Genomic DNA, 22,406 nt, shown 5'->3' with positions numbered 1-22,406 from the left:
CGACCTCGGTGCGAAATCTGCGTTTATACATACACAAGTCGACAGGGAAGGGAGCACACTTTCACTTGGTCCTCCTCTGCAGCCACTTTTTTTTTTTTGGTCCGTCCTGCCCTCTTGCTCCGGGGCTCACCGTCGCGCGAGCTCGGCAAGCCCGCATGTGCGCGCACAGGGGCACGCGCACGTCAGTGGCTATGGCTAATGGCTTTGGCGAGCGCATTTGCCCTTCTCAACAACCACCGCCACCATTACAGCCTCCACCAACACCGGCACCCCCCATCTACTACCACACTACTCCTGCTGCTGCTCCCGTCTGCTGCCGCAGGCAACCGTGTAGCTGGCCGTGGAGCAGCCAAGGGATGCGATTGGGTTGGAGGGCACATCAAGAATCAGGCTGAAGCTATATCCGCATGATTGGTTGCCAGATCCTACCCGCCCAGGCTCGTGGCATGCGTTGACCGGGTGCGAGCGCGTGTTTGGTTGCCGTGCCTCACGTCCCCGGGACTGCACGCGCGAATGCACTTTCCGCATGATTGGTTGCCAGATCCTACCCGCCCAGGCTCGTGGCATGCGTTGACCGGGTGCGAGCGCGTGTTTGGTTGCCGTGCCTCACGTCCCCGGGACTGCACGCGCGAATGCACTTTAGTGCCTTTTTCACTGTTCAGCTTGCATGCGAGGAGAAGCTGAAAATGGCCTTCGCTAGGGGACCAGGCCCGCACCAACCAGGCGCCCGAAGGACAGACAACCAATCAGGCCATTTAGTGCCTTTTTCACTGTTCAGCTTGCATGCGAGGAGAAGCTGAAAATGGCCTTCGCTAGGGGACCAGGCCCGCACCAACCAGGCGCCCGAAGGACAGACAACCAATCAGGCCATTTAGTGCCTTTTTCACTGTTCAGCTTGCATGCGAGGAGAAGCTGAAAATGGCCTTCGCTAGGGGACCAGGCCCGCACCAACCAGGCGCCCGAAGGACAGACAACCAATCAGGCCATATATATCTCTGCGCCCCGGCCGTGCGGATGTACCTCAGAGGCTCAGATCCAACGGCCGTAAACGTGTCAGGAAACGAAAACGATGGCCACAAGCCCACAAGACACTTTTGAATGAACCATACTTATGCCTAAAGAAAATGTTACTAAGATTTGAGAATAATGGTGAGCAGTCAGTACAACTGGCGGAGAAGCAGGGTTTTTGAGTTTATTATGACAGCTTCAAGGCTGTCCAGTCCAGAGTACCCCAGGCTGAACTGATGTGAGTGATCGGACGTGCCATTGTCACCGACGTCCAAGGAGCATTGAGTGATCAGGCCAACCAACCTCATGGAACCATAAATGCATGCGTTGCATCGCCTCACCTCAAGTCCTCTGAAGATTGGATTCGGAGACTGCTTGGTATGTGGTAGCGAGAGGTGCGCGCGAGCCCATGCAGTATTGCAGTCAGATCTGGGTTGATGGCATCTGCAATGCATGCTTTCGGCGAATAAATAGCCATTGCAGCTGCGCATCCCCAAGTTCGCGGGGTGGAGGATTCTGCAAATATAGCAGAGGAACTCAACAACGACTCAACTGTGCGCCATCGCGCAACATGTGAGAGGACCACGAGACGAAGGGGCCGGCGCATGGATGGATGGATCGACCCACCTACTTACTACCCATCCATCCTTTAATGCTTCGCTACTACATCCGTCCATCACATGCATGCTTTCAGATCCCCCCTGATCCCTGCACCGACGCAAAATTAGGAATTTCTCAGCTCGTGCTTTTCTGCTGTAGGAGCAGTAGTAGTAGTAGCCGTTTCTGTGATGATGCACTGTTACTTACTGTGAGCGCTCCAGGTAAACGGGCTACCCTAACTGGTCGGTCGTGGTCACGAGAACGCGACAGGTAGGTACGGTGGTGGTGATCAAGCGTTTCGACACGTCCAGAATTGCGACTCTTCAGCGCGAAGTTGTAAACTTGGGACGGCTCGTGTACGGACTCACAGGTTATAACAACCAAACCATAATAGTATCAGTGGACCCTTGTTTTTTTTTTGCTTTCCTTAATTCAGTACTAGTAGGTACTCCTATATACTAGTAGTAAATTTCAGAATATATATAAAGTCACTACGTATAAACTACTGTACCTGTGTGAAAATAAATATTTTTGTTGCTGTATAATTGTCCTTGCACTGAATAACGTGGAGTAGTGTAGCACTGCCTGCTCCGGACCACTAATCATATGGAAGTAGCCGTGTTCTCATAAATGCCAATTGTATATACAAGTCCAAAGTCTAAACAGACCGTTCATGGTTTCTTTCACGCACGCAATGCGAATTTCGGGTCCGCGTAGGCACGCGCGCGCGCGCGATCCAACAACCTCTCGCTCTACGTGGTCCAGCTAGCATCCGAAGAGAAAGAGATCCACAAATGCTGTCCTGAGTTTAAGTGCATGTACCACCCATATATATTGCATATATATGCACTAATAACAAATTAAAAAGGTGGCTAACCTGCTGCACAATATCTACTCATGTCATGATGAGCCTCCACCAAGGATTTTTTTTTTCTGTACCCCCTTCCACCGGGATCAGTCAAGAGAAACTCGAAGAGTGAAAAAAAAAAACAAGGATCAAAAGTTACACATCGCCTACAGGCAGATGATGCTTGGCCGATTGATGGGTCATGGGTGTATGACCGATTAATCGCAGGCCGGCCCTCAGATGACAAACTTCTGGAGCTAGCCTGCGTGCTAAGCTAGCTAGTACCACCTACCGTACCTCGATGACGGCAGGCAATTAGCTAAGCGGGCGAGACGTGACGTCCTTACTTGTCCATCATCCGCCGCCGGTCCCGGTAGCCTCCCGGCGCGACCGCGCGTAGAGGACGGCGCAGAGCAGCGTGCCGACGGCGCACGTGGCGCCCCACACGACGAACGTCTCCCGGTAGCAGGCGGCGCCGACGCAGTGGTGGCCGCCGCCCCGCGCCCCGCGCTGGTAGAGGTAGGCGGCGGAGTAGCCGAAGCAGAGGGAGCCCACGGGGATGTTGCTCACCACCACGTTGTGGTTCACGCCGAAGTTCTTGGCCCCGAACAGCTCGCTCGTCGCCGACACGGCCACCGACGTGATGGCGCCCGTGCACGTGCCGATCACGGCCGTGCTCAGGTACAGGATGAAGTGGCTCCGGTTGAGGAGCAGGAGGAAGGCGCCGGACATGGGCGCCATCAGCGACGCCATGGATCCCGTCCTTGAGATGGAGTAGCCGCTCCTGCTTGTCGTGCAAAAAGAAAGAGGAGAGTAGTTAGACTTTTGTGTTCTGTGTAGCGACAAGTTCGTTAGCATGTCAATTAAAAAAGACCGCGCGCATCGGTGGTCGATCTAGAAACTTGAAACTGAATCTACTACCGATCGAGTCTTCATATAAATTAGCTTTGTGCTTACTTCGCGGAGTAGTAGTCCAAGAAGGACGGGAGCAGGCGGCCGAAGAATCCAAACGAAGACGACAGCGAGACGAGCGTGGAAGTCTGGCCGAGCCGCCGCGACTCGGCTATCTGTCCCAGGTTGTTCAAGAACACCAGGCCCAGGGTGCCACTGAACATGTAGCTGAAGAAGTAGAGCCAGAAGTCGAGCTTCCTCAGCAGCCGGAGGCCGTCGACCTCCTCCTGCGGTTTCTCCGTGACGCCGCCGTCTCCGTCCTTGCTCTCGGCGGTGGCGGCCACGTCGACGACGACGCCATCGTCGTCGGTGCCGAGGTCGTAGATCCTGTTCTCCCGCTTGGTCTCCCGTATCCTGTCCAGGCTCTCCCGGACCCTGAGCGCCAGCGGGATGAGCACGGGGGTGGCCAGCAGCACGGCGAGGCTGACCACGTGCTCCCTCGACGACAGCCCGCCGCCGGACGTGGAGGAGCCGATGCTGCCAACCACGGCGCAGGCCCCCGTGGCGAGCGTGATGGCGAACATGACGAGGAATGCCGCGTCCGTGCTGGCCCCCGCCTGGCCCTCGCCCGTGACCGTGAGGTCCACCGCCCTGAGCGACGGCGCCACCGCGACGGTGACGAGCATGGGCACGACGGCATTGAGGAGGAGGTAGGTCTTGGCCTTGGAGGTGGCCTGGTGGCCGGGTATGGAGTCCGCCAGGCTGGTGTAGACCTTGGCGCTGAGGCCGAGGTAGCTGGCGGCGAGGCTCACGGCGACGCGGCTGCGGCTGCTGCCGAAGTTGCGGATGCAGAGGAGGTAGCAGACGGTGTTGATCCAGCAGATGCCGTTCCCGGCCAGGGAGGTGAGCAGGAACAGGTGCCAGTAGCGGAGGGCGGCGCTGTCGAGGAAGAGGTACTGGACCCCGTAGCCGACGAGGCCGAAGGATGCGCCGACCAAGGCCACGAGCCACAGCGGCAGGTGCAGCGCCGCCACCCCGGAGAACCAGCCGAAGAGCTTGCCCGCGTCGGACGCGAAGGCCAGGAAGTTGAGCTGCACCTGCGTGATGTGCTTCAGGTCCTTGAGCTGCGACGAGTAGACGGGGAAGTCCGCGTTGGGCCCGTTGATGGTCTGCAGCCAGATGCTCCCGACGAGGCTCAGCCAGTGGGCCGAGGAAGGGGAAGGCATGGTGAGGGAGGGAGGGAGAGGAGTCGTGTCCCTCTCCGTGGTGCTTGCTGCTGCCACTTCACTTGAGATCGAGCTGTTCGTATTATATTTATGCAGAGCTAGCTCCGGCGGTTAAGGCGAACCGGCACCATTCATCAATGCCCGACAACGATGGGTGTGGCCGCAAGCCAGATATGTGGCTTGCTGTTAGGCTGTTAGCCGAGCAGGCAAGCAGCCTTCTCCCTCCTAAGCGCTATGCGTATCAGGCCAACAGAGGAAGGCGGCCGGCGGATCCAAATCCAAGCCGAGACGTAACTTTCGGCACTGTCACTGCGTGACATGTGTTGACGCAGAAGCCGACGGCCATCCATTGATCCATTCTCCTGTATCTATTTCCTGGCCGGTTACGGTTACGGTTACGCTGCAGCCACGACGGACGGGTCAGATCGCAGGCAGAGTTTACTGGCTTGTTGTGTATCTGCCGATGGTTTTAGGCGTCCAAGACAAGCTGCTATGCCAAGAAGTTGTACGGCATTCACGCTCGCGGGGGGCTTCTTCTTGGCCTAACTCACTCAGGTGCTCGGATCCAGAATAGGAGTCAGCCTGAACCAAAACCATGTATGTACATGTCCAAGCCTGAATCGAATGCAACGAACCTGCTGCAGTACCTGGTTCTCCACTCCAGGGTCTGAATCCATGGTTCGCTATACGTACGTTCCGGCCGTCGCGCTCGCGCTGGCCAGGACTCTTTGTTCGCGGCATGTCGCCTCAGCCTTGCTTGAGGCAGTGAATGGGACTGGTGACATCAGGCGAAAGCGTAACAATTGGCGCCATGGGTGACCCGCCCTCTCGCCGGCCGGGGTGCTCGCCCCACGTCTGGCTATCCCTCACCGATGCCGGTAACCATCATCAGCTCGCCTCGGCGCCATGATCGCAAACGCTGCGCAGAAACAGGCACGGATTCGTGTCCACGTTTCTAGCCATGGCATGGCATGCCTGCCTGCGACAGGTCACAGGTGCCCAGGTTCCCTGGCACTCTCGCATTCAGACCGGATTCAACGTGAAGCTCAATGAAAACATTTTGAGATGATTAGGTAACGGTGACATCGTATTCATACGGCGCCGGCCGGGCTGATATCTTGGACTGCTGTACGGAGTGCAGCCTTACCATACCTGACACCCAATAATTCTCTGAATTCTCGTTCGGTAAGTGGCGACAATTGGCAATCGTGTGTTGTGATAGTCTCGCAAATGGAAACGTATACTCATGGCCAACCACGCTTTCCGAGATTCCTGAAACCGAGGGCTGGAGTCCGGATCGATCACCTTCAGGCTCCGGGACGGGACTGATCGAAGTCGACGAAGGAGGATCACTCTGACCTAACGCTGAGCTCATCTTGGATCCATGTTACGATCCTCAAAAGCAGCAGCGTTTTGTGCTCATCAGTGTCATTTGAAGAACCGGTTGGCAGTAGTCATGTCGGTTGAATCTCCGGCAGGATCCATCATGTGGCGATCCTCAACTCAAAGGTTGCACTGACGTAGCCTTCTGCTGGTCACATGGTTACACACACACACCACGTTCAGAATCCAGAGTTTCGGCCAGTGGAGAGCCAAATGCCGTGATGCTCTAAAAGCTGAAGTGTGCGCATCGCTGGTTCGAACGCGACGGTGTTCGAGGGGGTTCAGCCCTTCACTGTCCTCCGCCACTGCGAATTCAACTCACACAGTGCCATCGTGCTTGGCAAGAGTTTAATCCTGTGGCAGGAATAGGATCGCCGTTCGGAAATGGTAATTCAGCGAAGACGAGTAATGGTCGCAGTGCCATCGTGCTTGGCAAGGAAAGAAAAAAAAATATGATGTTCTTGGAAAAGAAATGGTCGTTGTCTAACTCATATATTGTGTCTCGAATAGAGTAAATTCAAACAGATTTCGAACGTTAATACCTGAATAGATTGCCATTGCTGCCGCTGCTAAATTGAGACTCTGACAACGGACATAATTTTCTGTAAGGCCCAGACCGTCTTGGAAATTTGAACGGAACTTTGGCATTGTATCGTGTACGTGCTGACAATGTAACAGTCACTTTCTATTCTATTTAAAAAAGCATGTAAAACGATGGCTTAGATTTCCCATCCTTCATTGATACTGAGAAAGTTGCGTTCAGCAGTGTATTGCACCTAATAAAATCAACGCTTCCTGAGTACTACTACCATTCTTTGGCAAGACACATGCTGTATCTTCATGTGTCCCAAGTCAATCCACCTCAAATTTAATTGCATTTATAGAAAAGAATGATAATACTTTTATATCAGATAAGCTCCCTTTTTTATCGTGGTAGAAGTTAATACGTTCCTCTATAAATTTTGTTAAACATAAAGTGGGTTGACTTAGGACAGAAAATATGCTATATTTCAAGATGGAGTAATAGCCAAATAAAAATGCCAGCCAATTCATGAGCTAAGTATAGAATTTTCTTTTTCTCTGAAGGACATATATAGGCATAGAACATCATGGGTTAGGTTGACCCAAGATTCTAAAAGTGGCCCAGTCCAGCCATGGCTATTGGCTAACAATTGTGACTGCCTCTCTCGCCCGACCGTTCCTTGTCGGTTCTGTGAGCCCGTGTCTTCACCAACCAGACCTGAGGTCAAGGGAATCAAGCTCATAACAGGATTTTACCTTATGGAGCATGCAACAATTCAAGAGATGAGAACTCAGAAGAATTCAATACCAACAGATTTCATCACAACCATCCACCTCAGTGGAGCAAATGCTAATCATTTATGTACATGAGCAATTGTCCATATCTCTGTTAAACTTAACAGTTGCACCCACGAATCAACCAATGCAGCCAAATCTGTCAAAAGGGGGAATGGCGATATACAAGTACAAATGTACACCAGACAAAGTAATCATAATAAATAACAAGGCAGCTACCGATCACCATCAGCTGTATATATATAGACAAATAACCCTATTTCTTTCCACCAATCATAGGCTGGCCACCATTTGAGCTACCCATTGTAGTGGGCCCGCCCATCTTGTTTCCACCGCCAAAACTTTTTGCATCGATCAAATCACTGAATAGATTATCAGGTATGTAGTATGGTCTGCTAGATGCTGCCGAAGAATCTTTTGGTTGTTGATTCACATTCATTTGTGCTTGATTTGCAATCTGACCATTGCTCGGTGAAGCCACAGAATTGCTATGCTGAATTGACTGGGGGGTTGCAAACTGTGCATAAGATATTGAAGGGGGATATGAAGCTGGGGGAGGTGCATATGTTGCTGTTTGAGCAACAGAAGTGGCAGCAGGGCGTGGATCTTGGTAATTGACCGAAAGAAAAGGGTTAGAATCAACAGGATGTGTAGGCGCCACCCATGGCGGTGCAGGGTAGGCATAGCCAGATGCATATGCCGGAGGCTGAGGTGGATATGCTCCGGTCTGGGCCCAAGGTGCCACATAGTTGCTGGTCTGTGGAGCATATGCCTGGTTTGCAGTGTGAGGCTGGTAGTTTGAAGGATACTGTGGCACACTAGAAGGATATTGTTGCCCATTTGTAACTGTAGGTTCCTGAAGCCCTTTTTGATTATGTGTAACTGCAGGTTGCTGGGGTCCATTTTGATCCTGTGCTGAAGAATCTGTTGAAGTTTCAGGAGTAGGGCTGCACAAGGTGAGGCTTAGAAGGTCGATCATGTCCAGCTCTTTTGATTCAGTGCTAGTACTGGGAGCAGGATCAAGAAGAACCAGCGCATTGCTTGCAACAGAAGATGGCGATTCTGAAACTGCTTGATCAATGGGTACAAGGGCAAGGTCCCCCAAAGTGCTGGATGATGCATCGTCGCTACTACTTACGACGGATTTGTTTTTCCTGCAGATGCATAAAGCATGAAGCGTTAACATACTGTGCAAGAAAGTCAAGTTGGCATTCTACAGGCTGCTCAGATGTACCTTTGAGCTAGCTGGGCAAACTCATCTTCCTCTTCGTTAACATTATCATTATGTTCAGGGGGTGCATATGACTTTACTGCAGGAGCCTCGATTGCCTCTCTCACAGATGCTTCAACCGCCAAAGGAGCACCAGAGGCCACAGCATCATACTTTGAAAGTACGCTTTGTAAGAGATCATTTGTCTCCAGTCCTTGCTTTAGTAACTGTTCGTTCCTAGATAGCATCAAAGATCTCAGAAGTCACATGTGCGCTATACAACAGAAACAGCAATGCAGACTCAACAAGCTACAATGAATAATTGAATAAGAAAGAATAATGGGAACCATGCAAGAACATTGCAGATAAAAGAGAACGGGATGGCAATATTTACACAGCAAAATATTTACCCTGATGAACTGACAAACTGCAGAAGCTTTTGTTGATTTGAGCGACACTGGGTCACAAGATCTGTGATAATTTCATCGTTAATAGCCTAAGTCCAAACAAATTTAATAGGTCAGACACCCACACCAATTAGAGTACAACACAGTGGCAAGAATGAAGTAGAGAATATAATTCTTTCATACCATTCGATCAGATGGGTTTAAAGCATACACCATATCATTCAGTAGGTCTGTCACATTTCGAATCTTATTCAAATCTCCTAAACTGCAACCAAAGAAAAAAAAATTGCGAAAAACCATGAGATAGGTTAACTGGATGTGAAAAGGCCAAAATACTAAGGAAAAGGGCATAACCTCAGAGTCTCAACATCTGAGGACATTCTGTCACTTAGACTTCCCGCAGAATATCTGGGTGAACCATAGGTCTCAGAATTATGTGTAGCTGGAGGAGTAAATATTGGTGGGGCATCCATAGGACGTTTTGGGAACACCACACCTGTCGTCTGCAGCAAAGTTCGTCAGTTAGCAAAGATAGTTGCAACCAAAAGGGATTGTTTCCAGAAAAGCCAGAGGAAACAACCGATCTGTGCAGCTATGCCACTTTATAAGAAAAAACAGAATTTGGGAAAAATGCTACTCAATACTCTACTAGAAAAGATGACACTCAATTTCTCTGTTGCTCTGAAATATCCCATTTTCTCCCTTTTCTTATTTCCCATCTTTCTCTCCTAAAAATGAGAGAAAAGGGCAGGGATTGATAGAAATATAGAACTTGACTGGCATTTTCAAATAAAGAAAAGAGCCACTTTTTTTCTTTAAAAACATCTGGCCGGTAGGGGAAACACCGTCCCACAATATTATATTAAGAAGATGCTCAATCGGAGCCCTGACTAAGGAAGGTCACGGAAGCTGTGAGGGTCCACCCCCTATAGGCCAGATCTTCACTCACGCTTCGAACCCTCCCAGCCTCTACACGAGGATCCACCCCTCATAGGTCAGTCCATCTCGTCTGCACACAACCAGGGGAATCAACGAGTGACTTTTTTTAACCTCAACCTGAAATTCGCCTCCACTGGTATTCGAACACAGGACCTAATGGGTGCTAGTCAGACCACCTAACCAACTCAGCTAGAGGCTCTTTCATCAAGTGCCATGTATTTTAGTAGCTTGCTAAAATCAAATTTGCCAAAAAGAAGGGATGCTTTGGCATAACCACATTATTGATGCATGTTGAACGCAGAACATGGTTCTGAAATCATGCAGTGGAACAATATTTGGTGACAACTGACAACATATAACATAAAAGATATTTCAAACAGACATCAATTGCATACCTTTACTTCAAGGTATGCCCAATGATATTGTGGGTATTTACTTCCAGGTCCTCCAAATGCCTCTTGCCAGGAGTCCAAAAGCAATAATATTTTGTCCCTTACCTGCATATCATTCTGAGAGCAAATTCCAAGAGAGAGATTGCTTAAAATCCCAACATGGATGCCAGGTTATTAGAGGTGGTGAGAAAACAAGATAGGAATAGATCACAAATAAATTAAAATGGACTTTCCAGAACCAAAAACTATGTCATGTCAGATGAACCAAAGGAACATAGGTAATGTTGTGATAGTTAGAGAAGGAGAAGCTGCTCTAAATCTCTAACAACGATGGTTCGACTCAATAAAAACAATAATTTATGGCTTCCCATTGCAAAGTACTTTGAAAAAAGTACTTACAAAGGAAAAGGTATGTTCTGGTGGCCACGGAATATGAAATTATAGGCATATGGATATGAAAATGCTAATAGTGACTCGTTAATGTAGTATTTAATACTCCAATACTAATAGTGAGTTAGTGACTCATAACTCATTAGTGTGGTATTAAAAGAAAGAAGGCACACAATGACACCACCACCAAGATAATAGACATTATCTATGTTGTTTTGAAATATTAGATCTGTTTGGAAAGATAAGAGGTCGCACAGCAGTTCAAAATTGGCACAAACAATCATATAATCACATTCTAGGACCAATTAATTGATGGTGTCACCATAATGAGAATCTGAAGTTCTCAGACCAAAATATTCATGGAGATTAGTATGTTCTCCAGTATCGCACTGAACTAGTTCAACACGTACAATTGCTACTGAAACTGTTCAAGACTAAAGAAAATCTGGTTAAAATTGTACAGCAACAAAGTCTTTTTGCCTCAAGCAAGTTGGGGTAGGCTAGAGTTGAAACCCAACAAAAACCACGAGTCAAGGTTCAAGCACATGGTTAGCTATTTTTCATGCGCTCTTATTCAAGGCTAAATCTTTGGTTATATTACATCCCTTCAAGTCTCCTTTTACGACATCTTACCATGTCAACTTCGGCCTTCCCTGCCTCTCTTTCTATTGTTATCGTGCCTTGGAATCCAACTACGCATTGATGCCTTTGAAGGTCTCTGTTGGACATGACCAAACCATCTCAACCAATGTTGGACAAACTTTTCTTAAATTGATGCTACCCCTAGCCTACCCCCTAACCTTGTTGTATGATCACAATCACAAATCCAACGCAACATACGCATTTCCACAACACTTATTTGTTGGGCATGTCATCTTTTGTACCCCAACATTTTGCACCATACAACATAGCAGATCTAATCGCCATCCTATAAAACTTGCCTTTTAGCTTCGGTGATACCCTCTTCTCATATAAAACGTCATATGCTTGACACCACTTCATCCACCCTGCTTTGATTCCATGGCTAATACCTTCATCAATACCCCCTGTCTCTCTATATCATTGGTCATAAATACCGAAAGGTATCCTTTCTAAGGTACTACTTGACCTTCCAAACTAACATCTGCTTCCTTGTGTGTAGTAGTGCCATATATTCGGTTTTAGTTCTATTAAGTCTAAAACCTTTGGATCCTAGAGCCTCCCACCACAACTATACTTTCCTATTTACTCTTGTCCGACTTTCACCAACTAGCACTACATCGTCCAAAAAAGCATACACCAAGACATTTCTCCTTGTATATCCCTTATGACCTTATCCATCACTAAGACAAAAAGGTAATGGCTCAAAGTTGTTCCTTGAAATAGTCATATTCCAATCCGAAAATCATTTGTGTCTCCATCGCTGATTCGAACTTCGAACATTAGTCATGATATTGTTGTACATGTCCTTAATGAGTCCAGCGTGCTCCGTTGGACCTTTATGTTTGTGTAAAGCCCAACACATAACATTCCTTGATATTTTGTTGTAAGCCTTCTCCAAGTCAGTGAAAACCATGTGTAGGTCCTACTTCTTATCCATGTATTGCCCGTCACTTGTCTTTTAAAAAAAAACTTCCATGGTTGACCTTTCAAATTGGTTTATAATGATCCTCGTTATTCCTCTCAGATGATGCTCGATAACTCTCTCCCATAGTCCCATAGCTTTATAGCATGGCTCATCAACCAATACGTTAAAAAATGTACTCTAAGAAAAAAATATAGGAAATATAAAAGTAAAGTAAGAATATTATTATATTACATACCTTCTTCTGGATAATTTTAACCATTTCTTGCAGAACATGTTGTTCAGCAACTTCAAACTGAACATATTCACCACAGTTCTTCATCATTGTCTCCAAAAGCTGCAGCAGTTTATAACTGATATGAATAAAATGAAATAAAACTTGTATCCTTATTGTGTATTAAATATCCTCACATGTTTAGTCTTGCCACAACAAAAGTACATACCGTTAAAGCAAAAAACTGAACCTTTGGGTCCTTGTTCTGCAATCTCTTTTTCACTGCCTTCACCACATCCTTTGTTTGCCTGATTCAGATGTTCAAAATCAATAGGATCAGCTGATAGGTACCGGAACCCAGAACCAATAAACCTTAAAATTCTTCAGTCATAGTAGTGTAATGAAACCATACGACTCTTCCAAGCAGAAAGGCTAAATGAAATGTTAGTATAAGATCAAAACCTTTGCACCATACAGGTAAATACAAACTGCAAATCCAAATTTATCTGCATTTCAATTGTATGGGGGCCACAGTTTGGCTTTATCATGAATAATCATTACGAAGTAAAATCAAACAGTATTAGCATCATTTGTTCCACTCGGTTCATGGAATTGTAAAAAAATAACAAGGTAATTGACACTCAATTGACCATTTCCAACAAGGGCAACACTTAGTGAAAGTTTCCCGTGCCAAAAAAAAAATCTGCTAGACTCCCAACTGTGGTACTTTGTGGATTTTATCACTTTGATTGTCCTTTCCACACACGATTCACAAATATTCTTGTTTTCCCATGTTGGCATGCAAGTAAAGTTGACATCTAGAAGGGCCATCATCTACAAGAATAACCATGTGAGAGGGCAAAAGCCAAGTTATACGTAAATCGCTTTTCCCCAACGCAGGCCACAGGCTAAAGTTAGGCCAATAAACAGCACCTAGTTCAACGTCACTACACCGAGGTATTCTTGTGCTCCGAATATGCGAGGCGGAGCAGAGTCATAACCTCCTCGCATACAATTGTCAAAACTCAAAACCCACCAAATTCTGGCCGAAACACAACGGCGACTGAGCGTCTACGGCAACTAACACCCATAAAAAACCGAAACCCCTACAAATTCCCCATGACGACTCGACAAGAAGTGGGAGGCAGCGCGCTCACCATACGTCGGCGTTGAGGATGTCGCAGATTTCGAGGTTGACGGCCCAGTCGGGCCCCATGAGCAGGTGGCTCGTGGCCTTCTCCACCCGCGACGACGCGCTCGGGCGCGCCGCGGGCGCCGCCCCCACCATGGCCCCTGACGGGTACATGGCCAAGCGCCGCCCACCGCTGGCAGGAAGGGCTAGGGTTCCGACCGGAGGAGGATTGAAGAGGGGCGAGTGATAATTACCGGCTCCGCCCACCGGCTGCGTTTAGGACAGAGGTTTGCAAAAAATCAGGGGCCGTTAAGGCAGCTCTGGCGAAAGCAGACTTTTCCGATATAGGAAAATACTATCAATATCCACCGGCGTGAAGCGAGTGCTTAGCTGTCAAGCCCTCGTGACATGTCTCGCTATTGACAGGCGGGCCCTGTCCCGAGACCTAGCGCTTTATAGTTGGTCAAAACTAGGTTCCCCAGGCTGAATTACGTGGTAAGTACCTCGCTAACGCTAATACTCCAATTCGGTGAAGACATCGAAACTTGTGCATAAAAATATTCAGCCCTCTATTTTTTATTTATCACTAGTAGTTTAAAACAATTAGATTTTAGGGTTTTCCCAAAATAAAGTACAAATTGTCAATAATCCAGAGATGTCATCATTGCATGCTCTTTTAATTATTATTATGGTGATTATTCTTTCTTAAGGGTTTGTTTGGATAATCTCGGATTGAAATGGATTGAGGTGGTATGTGGTGTATTGAAGTGTAATATGAACTAATTTTTTTTCAATCCCCTTCAATACACCTTAATACACTTCAATCCCTCTGTACCCAAACAAAGCCTAACAGGGCCTAGCAAGAACCTTAAAACCGGTGCGCTGGCTCTTGTTTGTAGTGGCTCAACCGCGCGATTCATTTTGGAGCCATCGTCGAGGTGTATTGTATATATATATATCATATATTCGGGTGATAAGGTCCATGGATGACAGGGTCATCAAATTAAAAATATCGTTACCCTCCAACGTAAGGATGCAAAACCTAACCACTCCTTGAAGCCGGCAGCGGCGAAAGCTTGCTGCTAAATGCTAATGAACAAAATATATACGTGTGATGTCACGATTCGTAGTTTGTTACGACAGCTAATGCAAAAATTAGTAAGGTATCAGGCCAGGAACGAGTGATTTTGTCTACCAGATGCTTCCAAATTTCTTCTCTGTGCAACTAAAAGTCTAAAAAACAAATACCAGGAGGACCCGTCTATTAGGCTGCAGTAAAAGAGCCATTCGTTTGGATTTTATCCGAAACGATTTCTATTGTAAGGTTTTGTCAATATAGACTACAGTCTGAACAACTACCTTTAATCTAAAGTGAACAGCTTCAAAGTCACTAGACCATTTTTTAGTGTGTTGACATGTGGGACACACTCTCTTTGTCACACCTGAACATGGGATATTCCAGCTTGGGGAGTTTCACTCTAAGAATTTCAGCTTCGGTTTTCCAGCTTCACCTTAAAACAGCTCTAACAAATTATTGAGGTGGATTCAATTATTGTTTGACTTGCACGTGGACATCGACTTCTGTAATACAATTGGTTTGTGTGAGTTTCCTTTATTACTATTGATGATTAATGATTGTCACGAGAGAACCGAAGCGTTATATTGTGTAACCAATGTCGTGGTGTGTAATTTTCATGCAACTTCATGAGAAGGTATAAAAATAGTGTTTGTGAAGTATCCTTTGAGGAGCTTCATGAATTTCAGCTGACCTTTAGTTTTAATTTTTCTCAAAGCTAGAGCTCGTGAAGTTAGACCTGTTTGGATGGAGTATGTCAGTACCCTCGATCACGGGTACCCTCTCCTACAACATGAAGACGCTGCATCCATACAACACCTTAAGTCCACGTGAAGAATGGCGCCCAACCCCACCACATTGGGCAGGTCCAAGGGCGCCACGTGGCAAGGAAAGGTGGTGCATCTCAGTCTTCACCGTTGGGTCCGGACCTCCGAAGAACACCGGACCCCTATACGTACAAGCCCAGGGCCCCAAGAAGGCACGCCAGGACCCTTGGGAAGGCTCTGGTCCCCCTCCAAGTAAGGTCCGTGCATTAGCAAGGTCCCGGAACGAGAAGGACCCTGGCATTAGGGGCGGGGGTCCGGTGTTGGCGCGTGTCTAGGCCTTGCCCTGCGCTTCCCACTACTAGCGCAAGGCTTGCGACATAAGCCAACGGGCCAAGCCTGACGCAAAGCCCACGAAGTCGTGCAGCCTCTGCATTTATTGCCGAAAGGACGTGTCGCCTGCCACCACGCTAACGGGCGACGTGTCCTCCCAGCATTTAATACGTCCTGTCCAATCCGATGGCAGGCGGCGTCAGGGCCATCTAGCAGGCGGCGCGCCTGACCGGTCTGTTGGCAAACAGTGCGCCTGTACCGAGCAGCACACTATACTCATCATCCCTTCTACAAGAAGCCACCCCTGCACACCGAGGATACGGAGATCTCGGGTGTCAGGGCACTAGAAGATTGCCCCTGCAGCAAGCGTTTGTGGCTCCAAGTACTGTAATCGCTATATCTCTGGGCCCGCATGTCGAGGCTCAGTACCTTTATGCATGCCCCCCTTCGGCTATAAAAGGGGAGGCATGCAGCGTCACAGGGAGGTCGAACCCTAGGCTCCCTTAGACACTCACAAGTTCATACAAGCTCTCAAGCAATACATCACACAGTGGAGTAGGGTATTACACTCCGGCGGCCCGAACCACTCTAAACCATCGCGTGCTCTCGTGTGTTCATCTACCAATCTCGCAACAAGCAAAACGCTTAGGCCCCTCCTCTTCTTAGGATTTAGGGCGGGTGCAATCCGCCACTCGGCTAGAGAGATTTCCGCTTCGACATTTGGCGCGCCAGGTATGGGCTAGGCTTCAAGTTTTTGCTTGTTTCCTCGCTCAGCATGATGGTGTGGATCATCGAGCACCGCGTCGAAACTTCAAAGGATTTCGCGATGGAGCAAAAGGTTGCATCCTCCGCGCCACGAGTGCCCGACCGCCCTGACTCCGGGACTGCTGTCATACACGCCGCGCAGCAGCACACGCCAGCACAGGCGTCCCGGTCTCCGTCGAGGGCAGCGCCTACGACGCTGTCTGCGGCCAGGGAGTTGCTACGCCACCCCCTAGCTCCACGGCTTCACTGGGGCCATGAAGCAGTGGCGTGACGACATCGATCGGCTGCTCGGCATGGCACATTCTACTTCGACTAGGTCGAGGCCTCGGTCATCCCGGCGCCAACGCGAGGCGATGACTAGACAGACCGCCGGCGGGACCCCATGTCCCCCGGCCTACGGAGCTGAAGCCCGCCTTCCTCCGGAAACCCATCTGGATTCCCCACGGGTCCAGACTTCTGTCAGTTTCATCCAGGAATGACCACAGCCAAAGGCGGAGCCTCCTTCGTCGAATGTAGATGGAAACCCAGGGTCGGGACCTAATCTTACGGAAGTACTAAACCAAATTAGGGCTCCGCAACACTCCCCCAGTTGGGAAGGACCCTTCAAGGTAATGGGAATACCCCGACCTGAGGGCAACTGTCTAGCTACGACTAAAGGAGTGCCTCCCCTGGTGCTGGAATATCTCTGTAAGTTTTGTCTATAGGGCAAGTCTGGGGGGTCGAAGTTTTTTCCTTTTGTAACTAGGTAGCGCATACGTGTACGCCAACCCGGTAGGGTCTGTCCCCATAAACCCGGTTTGTTGGTCCACACCCATGCATGGTTAGCTATAAAGGAAAACTACCCTCTCAGATGTGCCCCTATGATAGCAATATCCTACTGTTCCATGGTCTTACCCAGCAGTTTCCGGATTGTGTTTTATCTAACCCACCCGACCAGCTCCCGTCCTATCAGGCATAATGACATCTGGATTGAACAGCCAGGCTTGCAGTTTAGGACCTCTATGCGAAAGCAGGAGGGCCCGACAACCTGGGGGTCGGCTCTGAAGAATGAGTGCCGTTCCATGGGGTGGTCCGAAGCCTGTGCGGTCGGTTAGCCTGGTTCCGTACCCAAAATCCTGCACACTCCACCACTCCGTGACGAGCGCCCTAGTACTTGGAGATATAAGTTCTGTGGTCCGACAACCTGGGGTCTAGAACTAGAGAAGAGACGCTTGACTCCTGGGGTGGTCCGGAACCGTATAGCCGCTCAGCCTAGTCCCGTACCATGGGTCTGCATGTTCCACCACTCTGTGACAGGCGTCCTAGTACCTAGAACCACCATCCAGGGGGTCCAGGCACACAACTTGGTTCCCCCAGCCATAACACTGCAAATCCCGAGCATGTATCAAAGGATGAATAATGCCAAATAACGGGGCCTACGGGTGTATCTCTAACGCTTTTTAGCTAAAAGCTGTCTACAGATCCAGGTCTCGGCGAGGCTGCCTCCCGAAGGCCGTTGACAATTCTTTCATATACGCTGGTGCCCAACCTCGACACATCGAGCCTGCACCCCAGGCGGGGGCCAGGTACCAAGGGAAGTCAACAACAGGAACGAGCGATGCACAGATAAGTGTTAAACACTGCTTTATAAATAATACTCAGAAGTACCTTACAAAAACAGAAAAAAGCCTGGGGGCCGGTTCTAAAGAACAGATGTCCGTTCCATGGGGTGGTCCGGAGCCTGTGTGGCCGGTTAGCCTAGTCCCATACCCGAAATCCTGCACACTCCGTCACTCCGTGACGGGTGCCCTAGTATTTAGAACTATAAGTCCTGTGCGTCTGACAGCTTGGGGTCCGGAACTAGAGAAGCGATGCTTGTCTCCTAGGGTAGTCCGGAGCCGTGTAGCCGCTCAGCCTGGTCCCGTACCGCGGGCCTGCACACTCCACCACCCTGCGGGCTGCGGCAGGTGTCCTAGTACCTAGAACCACCATCCAGGGGGTCCGGACGCACAACTTGGCTTTCCAGGCTAAGATCCTGTATACATATGTTATTACATTTTGCTTCCGAGCAAGCATATGTTATTACATTCCCTTACAAGCGGGGCCCTAGCTCCATTTTTGCAGGAATGAACTACGCTGCACCAGCAGGAGTCGCGCTGGAAGTTGGCTCCGAGCAACCTCACCAGCGGCGGCGGCCACCTCTACATCGACGGATCGCCGGTGACAGCGACCACCTCTGCACCAGCAGCGACAACGACCACCACTCCGAGTGGTTTGCTAGCAGCAGCGTCCACCTCAGGGTGTGCGCCGTTGCAAGGAGGTCCTTGCCCCTATCCTCCTATGGGGTGACAACGAGGCCATTAAAGCCAAAAAGTCGGGGACTCGGCGGCAGGTGGCTTTGACGGTCTCGCCGGCGGAGGCAACCACCTCTGCAACGAGTAGCCTCACCAGCGGCGGCAACCACCTCAGCTCCGACGGCAGCGCCCACCTCCGCGCCGGTGGGCGGCTGCTGCCTCAGCATGCACGAAGGGGTCCTCGCTTCTGTCCTCCCACGAGAGTGAGGACAAGACCATCCAAGAGCACGGTCGCCGCTCCCGTGGCGTACAACGTCTTGTACGACCCCCACCAGTGCGGCCGACGGGCAGGAGAAGCTGTGGATGTGGCGACCTGCGCACGGCGCGACCGTCGCCCGTGCGGTGGACGGACAGCCACGCCCCCGGCCAGACGACAGGAGGCAGCGTCAGAGGCGGTGCCGAAGCTGCCCAGCCCAAAGGGTCGGACACGCTGCAGCTGACGGCCTGCAACCAACCGGCCCCATGTAGCCGAGGTTCGCCTCCTCCGCAAGGCTGGTGAACACCCTTCTCCTCTGAATGCTGGAGGAAGAAGCGGGTCACCAGCCCACGCGGAGGGCGGACCCCCGACTTGGCTCGCCCTCCACTCCAGCGAGGATGATGAACATCCTTGAAGCTGAAGTTGGGGGGGGGGGGGGAAGCCGCAGCCCGGCTTGCTTCTCCCCACCGTGAGGCTGGTGGTCTTCCTTCTGGATGGCCACTGGTGGGGGACTGCATCCGGGCTGCATGATGAAAATCCTTGAAGCCGAGCAATGGCAGAAGAGCGCCAACTCCCACGGGGTTGCGCCCCCCTAACAGCAGTAAGAAGAAAACAAGACCACCGGCACCACCACGAGCGCAAGCTCTCCGATGGTGAGATCGCCGGAAGGGACGGTCCTGACACGGATCTCTCCAGAAGACACCAGCGCACCCCATCTGGGGGCCCGGAAGGCGAAAGGGCGCGAAGGATGCAAAAGGGCTAAGGCATGGCTACGACCCGAGGGGTCGGCCCCTTTTTAAAGGGGAGGTTTTCCCTTTGCACCTCGAAGCATCATGAGTAAAGTCTCCCTCGGTGTGCACCGAGGATCCCGCCCTATGACACGGGGGCCAGGCCCCACGTGTCATATAGGCTGGCCTGAAGCACGAGGAAGGCGAACTGCTGCACAAGGAGCATGCAACCGCCCCGCGGTTAAGCGCTCCCTCGTCTTCGCCAAAACCAGCGTCAGGAAGGCGAACCGCCGCACAAGGAGCATGCAACCGCCCCGCGATTAAGCGCTCCCTCGTCTTCACCAAAACCAGCGATCAAAAATCGCACCGCCGCTTGCGCCAATGTCGCGCCTCCTCGGGAACCGTCGTAGAAGACTGAAAGGATAAGTTTTCAGAACTGGTGCAACGACTCGAGGCACCCCACGCATGGCTCAATAGTGATATTAAATACAAAGGTCACGGGCCAGTCAGCCGTGGGCACGGACGTGACAGTCGGCGTAGCCATAGGCGGGCCGACAGTAATTGCACCAAAAGGAGCATAGGAGCAGCAGGCAGATCGTCAATCAAACTCTGGCCCCACCTGCAGGCTCGCATCCTCCCCTGAGGCGGGCCCGGGGGCCACTGTCAATACCCTCGATCAGGGGTACCCTCTCCTACAGCAGGAAGACACAGCACTCGTACAACACCTCAAGGCCACGTGAAGAATGGCTCCCAACCCCACCACATTGGGCAGGTCCAAGGGCGCCACGTGGCAAGGAAAGGTGGCGCATCTCAGTCTTCACCATTGGGTCCAGACCTCCGAAGGACACTGGACCCCTATACGTACAAGCCTAGGGCCCCCAAGAAGGCACGCTAGGACCCTTGGGAAGTCTCTGGTCCCCCTCCAAGTAAGGTCCATGCATTAGCAAGGTCCCGGGACGAGAAGGACCCTGGCATTAGGGGCGGGGGTCCGGTGCTGGCGCGTGTCCAGGCCTTGCCCTGCGCTTCCCGCTACTAGCGCAAGGCTTGCGACATAAGCCAACGGGCCAAGCCTGACGCAAAGCCCACAAAGCCATGCAGCCTATGCATTTATTGCCGAAAGGACACGCCGCCTGCCACCACGCTAATGGGCGACGTGTCCTTCCTGCATTTAATACGTCCTGTCCAATCCGATGGCAGGCGGCGTCAGGGCCATCCAGCAGGTGGCGCGCCTGACCGGTCTGTTAGCAAATAGTGCGCCTGTGCCGAGCAGCGCACTATACTCATCATCCCTTCTACAAGAAGCCACCCCTGCACACCGAGGATACGAAGATCTCGGGTGTCAGGGCACTAGAAGATTGCCCCTGCAGCAAGCGTTTGTGGCTCCAAGTACTGTAATCGCTATATCCCTGGGCCCGCATGTCGGGGCTCAGTACCTTTGTGCATGCCCCCCTTCAGCTATAAAAGGGGAGGCATGCAGCTGTTGGAACTTGCTCTCCTGCGCAAGTTGATCCAACGGGGGAGTGAAAGCGGTGTAAACGGGGCTACAACTTGAGATGGCAATAGCTCTGTTAACCTAGCCCCTCAAGGGCACTGTGCGGGGGTATTTATAGGTGCCTGAGTGCCCAGCGTCAAGGATTAAGGACGCATGTGCCCTCAGGAGCCTAGGTTCTCCCCGGAATATTCCCATTAAAGCAGGGTTACAGACTGTAATAATAGAAAAACCTTTACAATTTAGGCCCGTAATGCGCAACAACAGCGCGGGGCCCGTTATGACGGGCCGGATTGTACGTGGGCTCTCACGTTGGGCGACCTCGCGGGGCGGAGCGGCCTCGCCATGGGTCTTCGTCCTTCAGTCGCGTCGGACGAAGGGTGCAGTCCGTCAGTCGTCGTCTCCGTTGGTGCAGCGAGACTGGCGAAGGCATCGAGCGGAGGGTAGCGTCTACGCCTTCGCCCCAACATTTGCCCTCCGAGGGACCAGTTCGACCAAGTCATCTGGTGCCGAAGGCGTCGCTAGATGGTGGAGACGCTGCCCTCGCTCGAAGTGGTTCCTCGGGGTTTTTTGATATGACCGTTGATTGACGCTGCACTGTTGGATTGCGGGTTTCCCGAAGCGCCGCGCCCCTGTGTATAAAAGGGGGCGGGGGGCGGCGCCTTTTGAACTTTATCTCTCCGTGTGCCACGAAACCCTTGCCTCCTTTTCAAACCGCCCGCTTGCTCGTATGCCCTCCTTGCTCCTGCTCGCCGGGGATCTGGCCCGTGTGAAGCAGACCGCCCGCCACCGCCGACGGTACGTAGCCATGCCGTCCTCTTCCTCTTCTGCTGCTGATACGCCACCGGCCAGCGAATCGTCCGAGGAGACGCTGAGCAATGTGGCGGCGGAGGAGTTGCGTCCCGGCGACACAGTGGAATTCCGCGCGTCGCGGATGTCCTCGGTCCGCGTGCATGACATGCAACAGCTTGGGTATTTTGGCGGCGGAGTGGCGCGTGTGCCGGGGGCAGAGGAGGTCCCCGAGCCAGAAGGCGAGCTGGTCGTCTTCGAGGCTTTTTTTGCCGCAGGCCTTCGTCTGCCCGTGCATCGATTTGTGGGAGAAGTTCTGCACAGATTCGAAGTCCAGGTCCACCAGTTGACACCGAATGCCGTGGTGGCCCTGGCAAAGTATGTCTGGGCGACGACTTTGTACGACGGGCAGCC

General features: G+C 51.0%; 2 protein-coding genes across 2 annotated transcripts; both read right to left on the bottom strand.

The window, feature by feature from the left end:
- Window positions 1-2,411: 2,411 nt before the first annotated feature.
- LOC100280904 (uncharacterized) lies at window positions 2,412-4,632 on the bottom strand. Its single transcript, NM_001153824.2, has 2 exons — window positions 3,413-4,632; window positions 2,412-3,239 (listed from the first exon to the last, which is right to left on the bottom strand). Exons 1-2 carry the CDS (start codon window positions 4,570-4,572, stop codon window positions 2,810-2,812), a joined length of 1,590 nt encoding a protein of 529 aa, NP_001147296.1. The 5' UTR covers window positions 4,573-4,632; the 3' UTR covers window positions 2,412-2,809.
- A 2,636-nt stretch (window positions 4,633-7,268) lies between these two features.
- LOC103651056 (TOM1-like protein 6) lies at window positions 7,269-14,163 on the bottom strand. The gene is made up of 9 exons (XM_008676654.4): window positions 13,546-14,163; window positions 12,618-12,696; window positions 12,413-12,511; window positions 10,224-10,337; window positions 9,244-9,392; window positions 9,073-9,154; window positions 8,893-8,978; window positions 8,507-8,719; window positions 7,269-8,426 (listed from the first exon to the last, which is right to left on the bottom strand). The coding sequence occupies exons 1-9, from the start codon at window positions 13,692-13,694 to the stop codon at window positions 7,529-7,531; spliced, it is 1,869 nt and encodes a 622-aa protein (XP_008674876.1). The 5' UTR covers window positions 13,695-14,163; the 3' UTR covers window positions 7,269-7,528.
- Window positions 14,164-22,406: the final 8,243 nt, after the last annotated feature.

The sequence above is a fragment of the Zea mays genome, chromosome 3 (genome assembly GCF_902167145.1).
Source record: "Zea mays cultivar B73 chromosome 3, Zm-B73-REFERENCE-NAM-5.0, whole genome shotgun sequence".
In the NCBI taxonomy this organism is placed as follows: domain Eukaryota; kingdom Viridiplantae; phylum Streptophyta; class Magnoliopsida; order Poales; family Poaceae; genus Zea; species Zea mays.
Note: the sequence above shows the minus strand (reverse complement) of the source record. Positions and strands in the feature narration are given on the sequence as shown.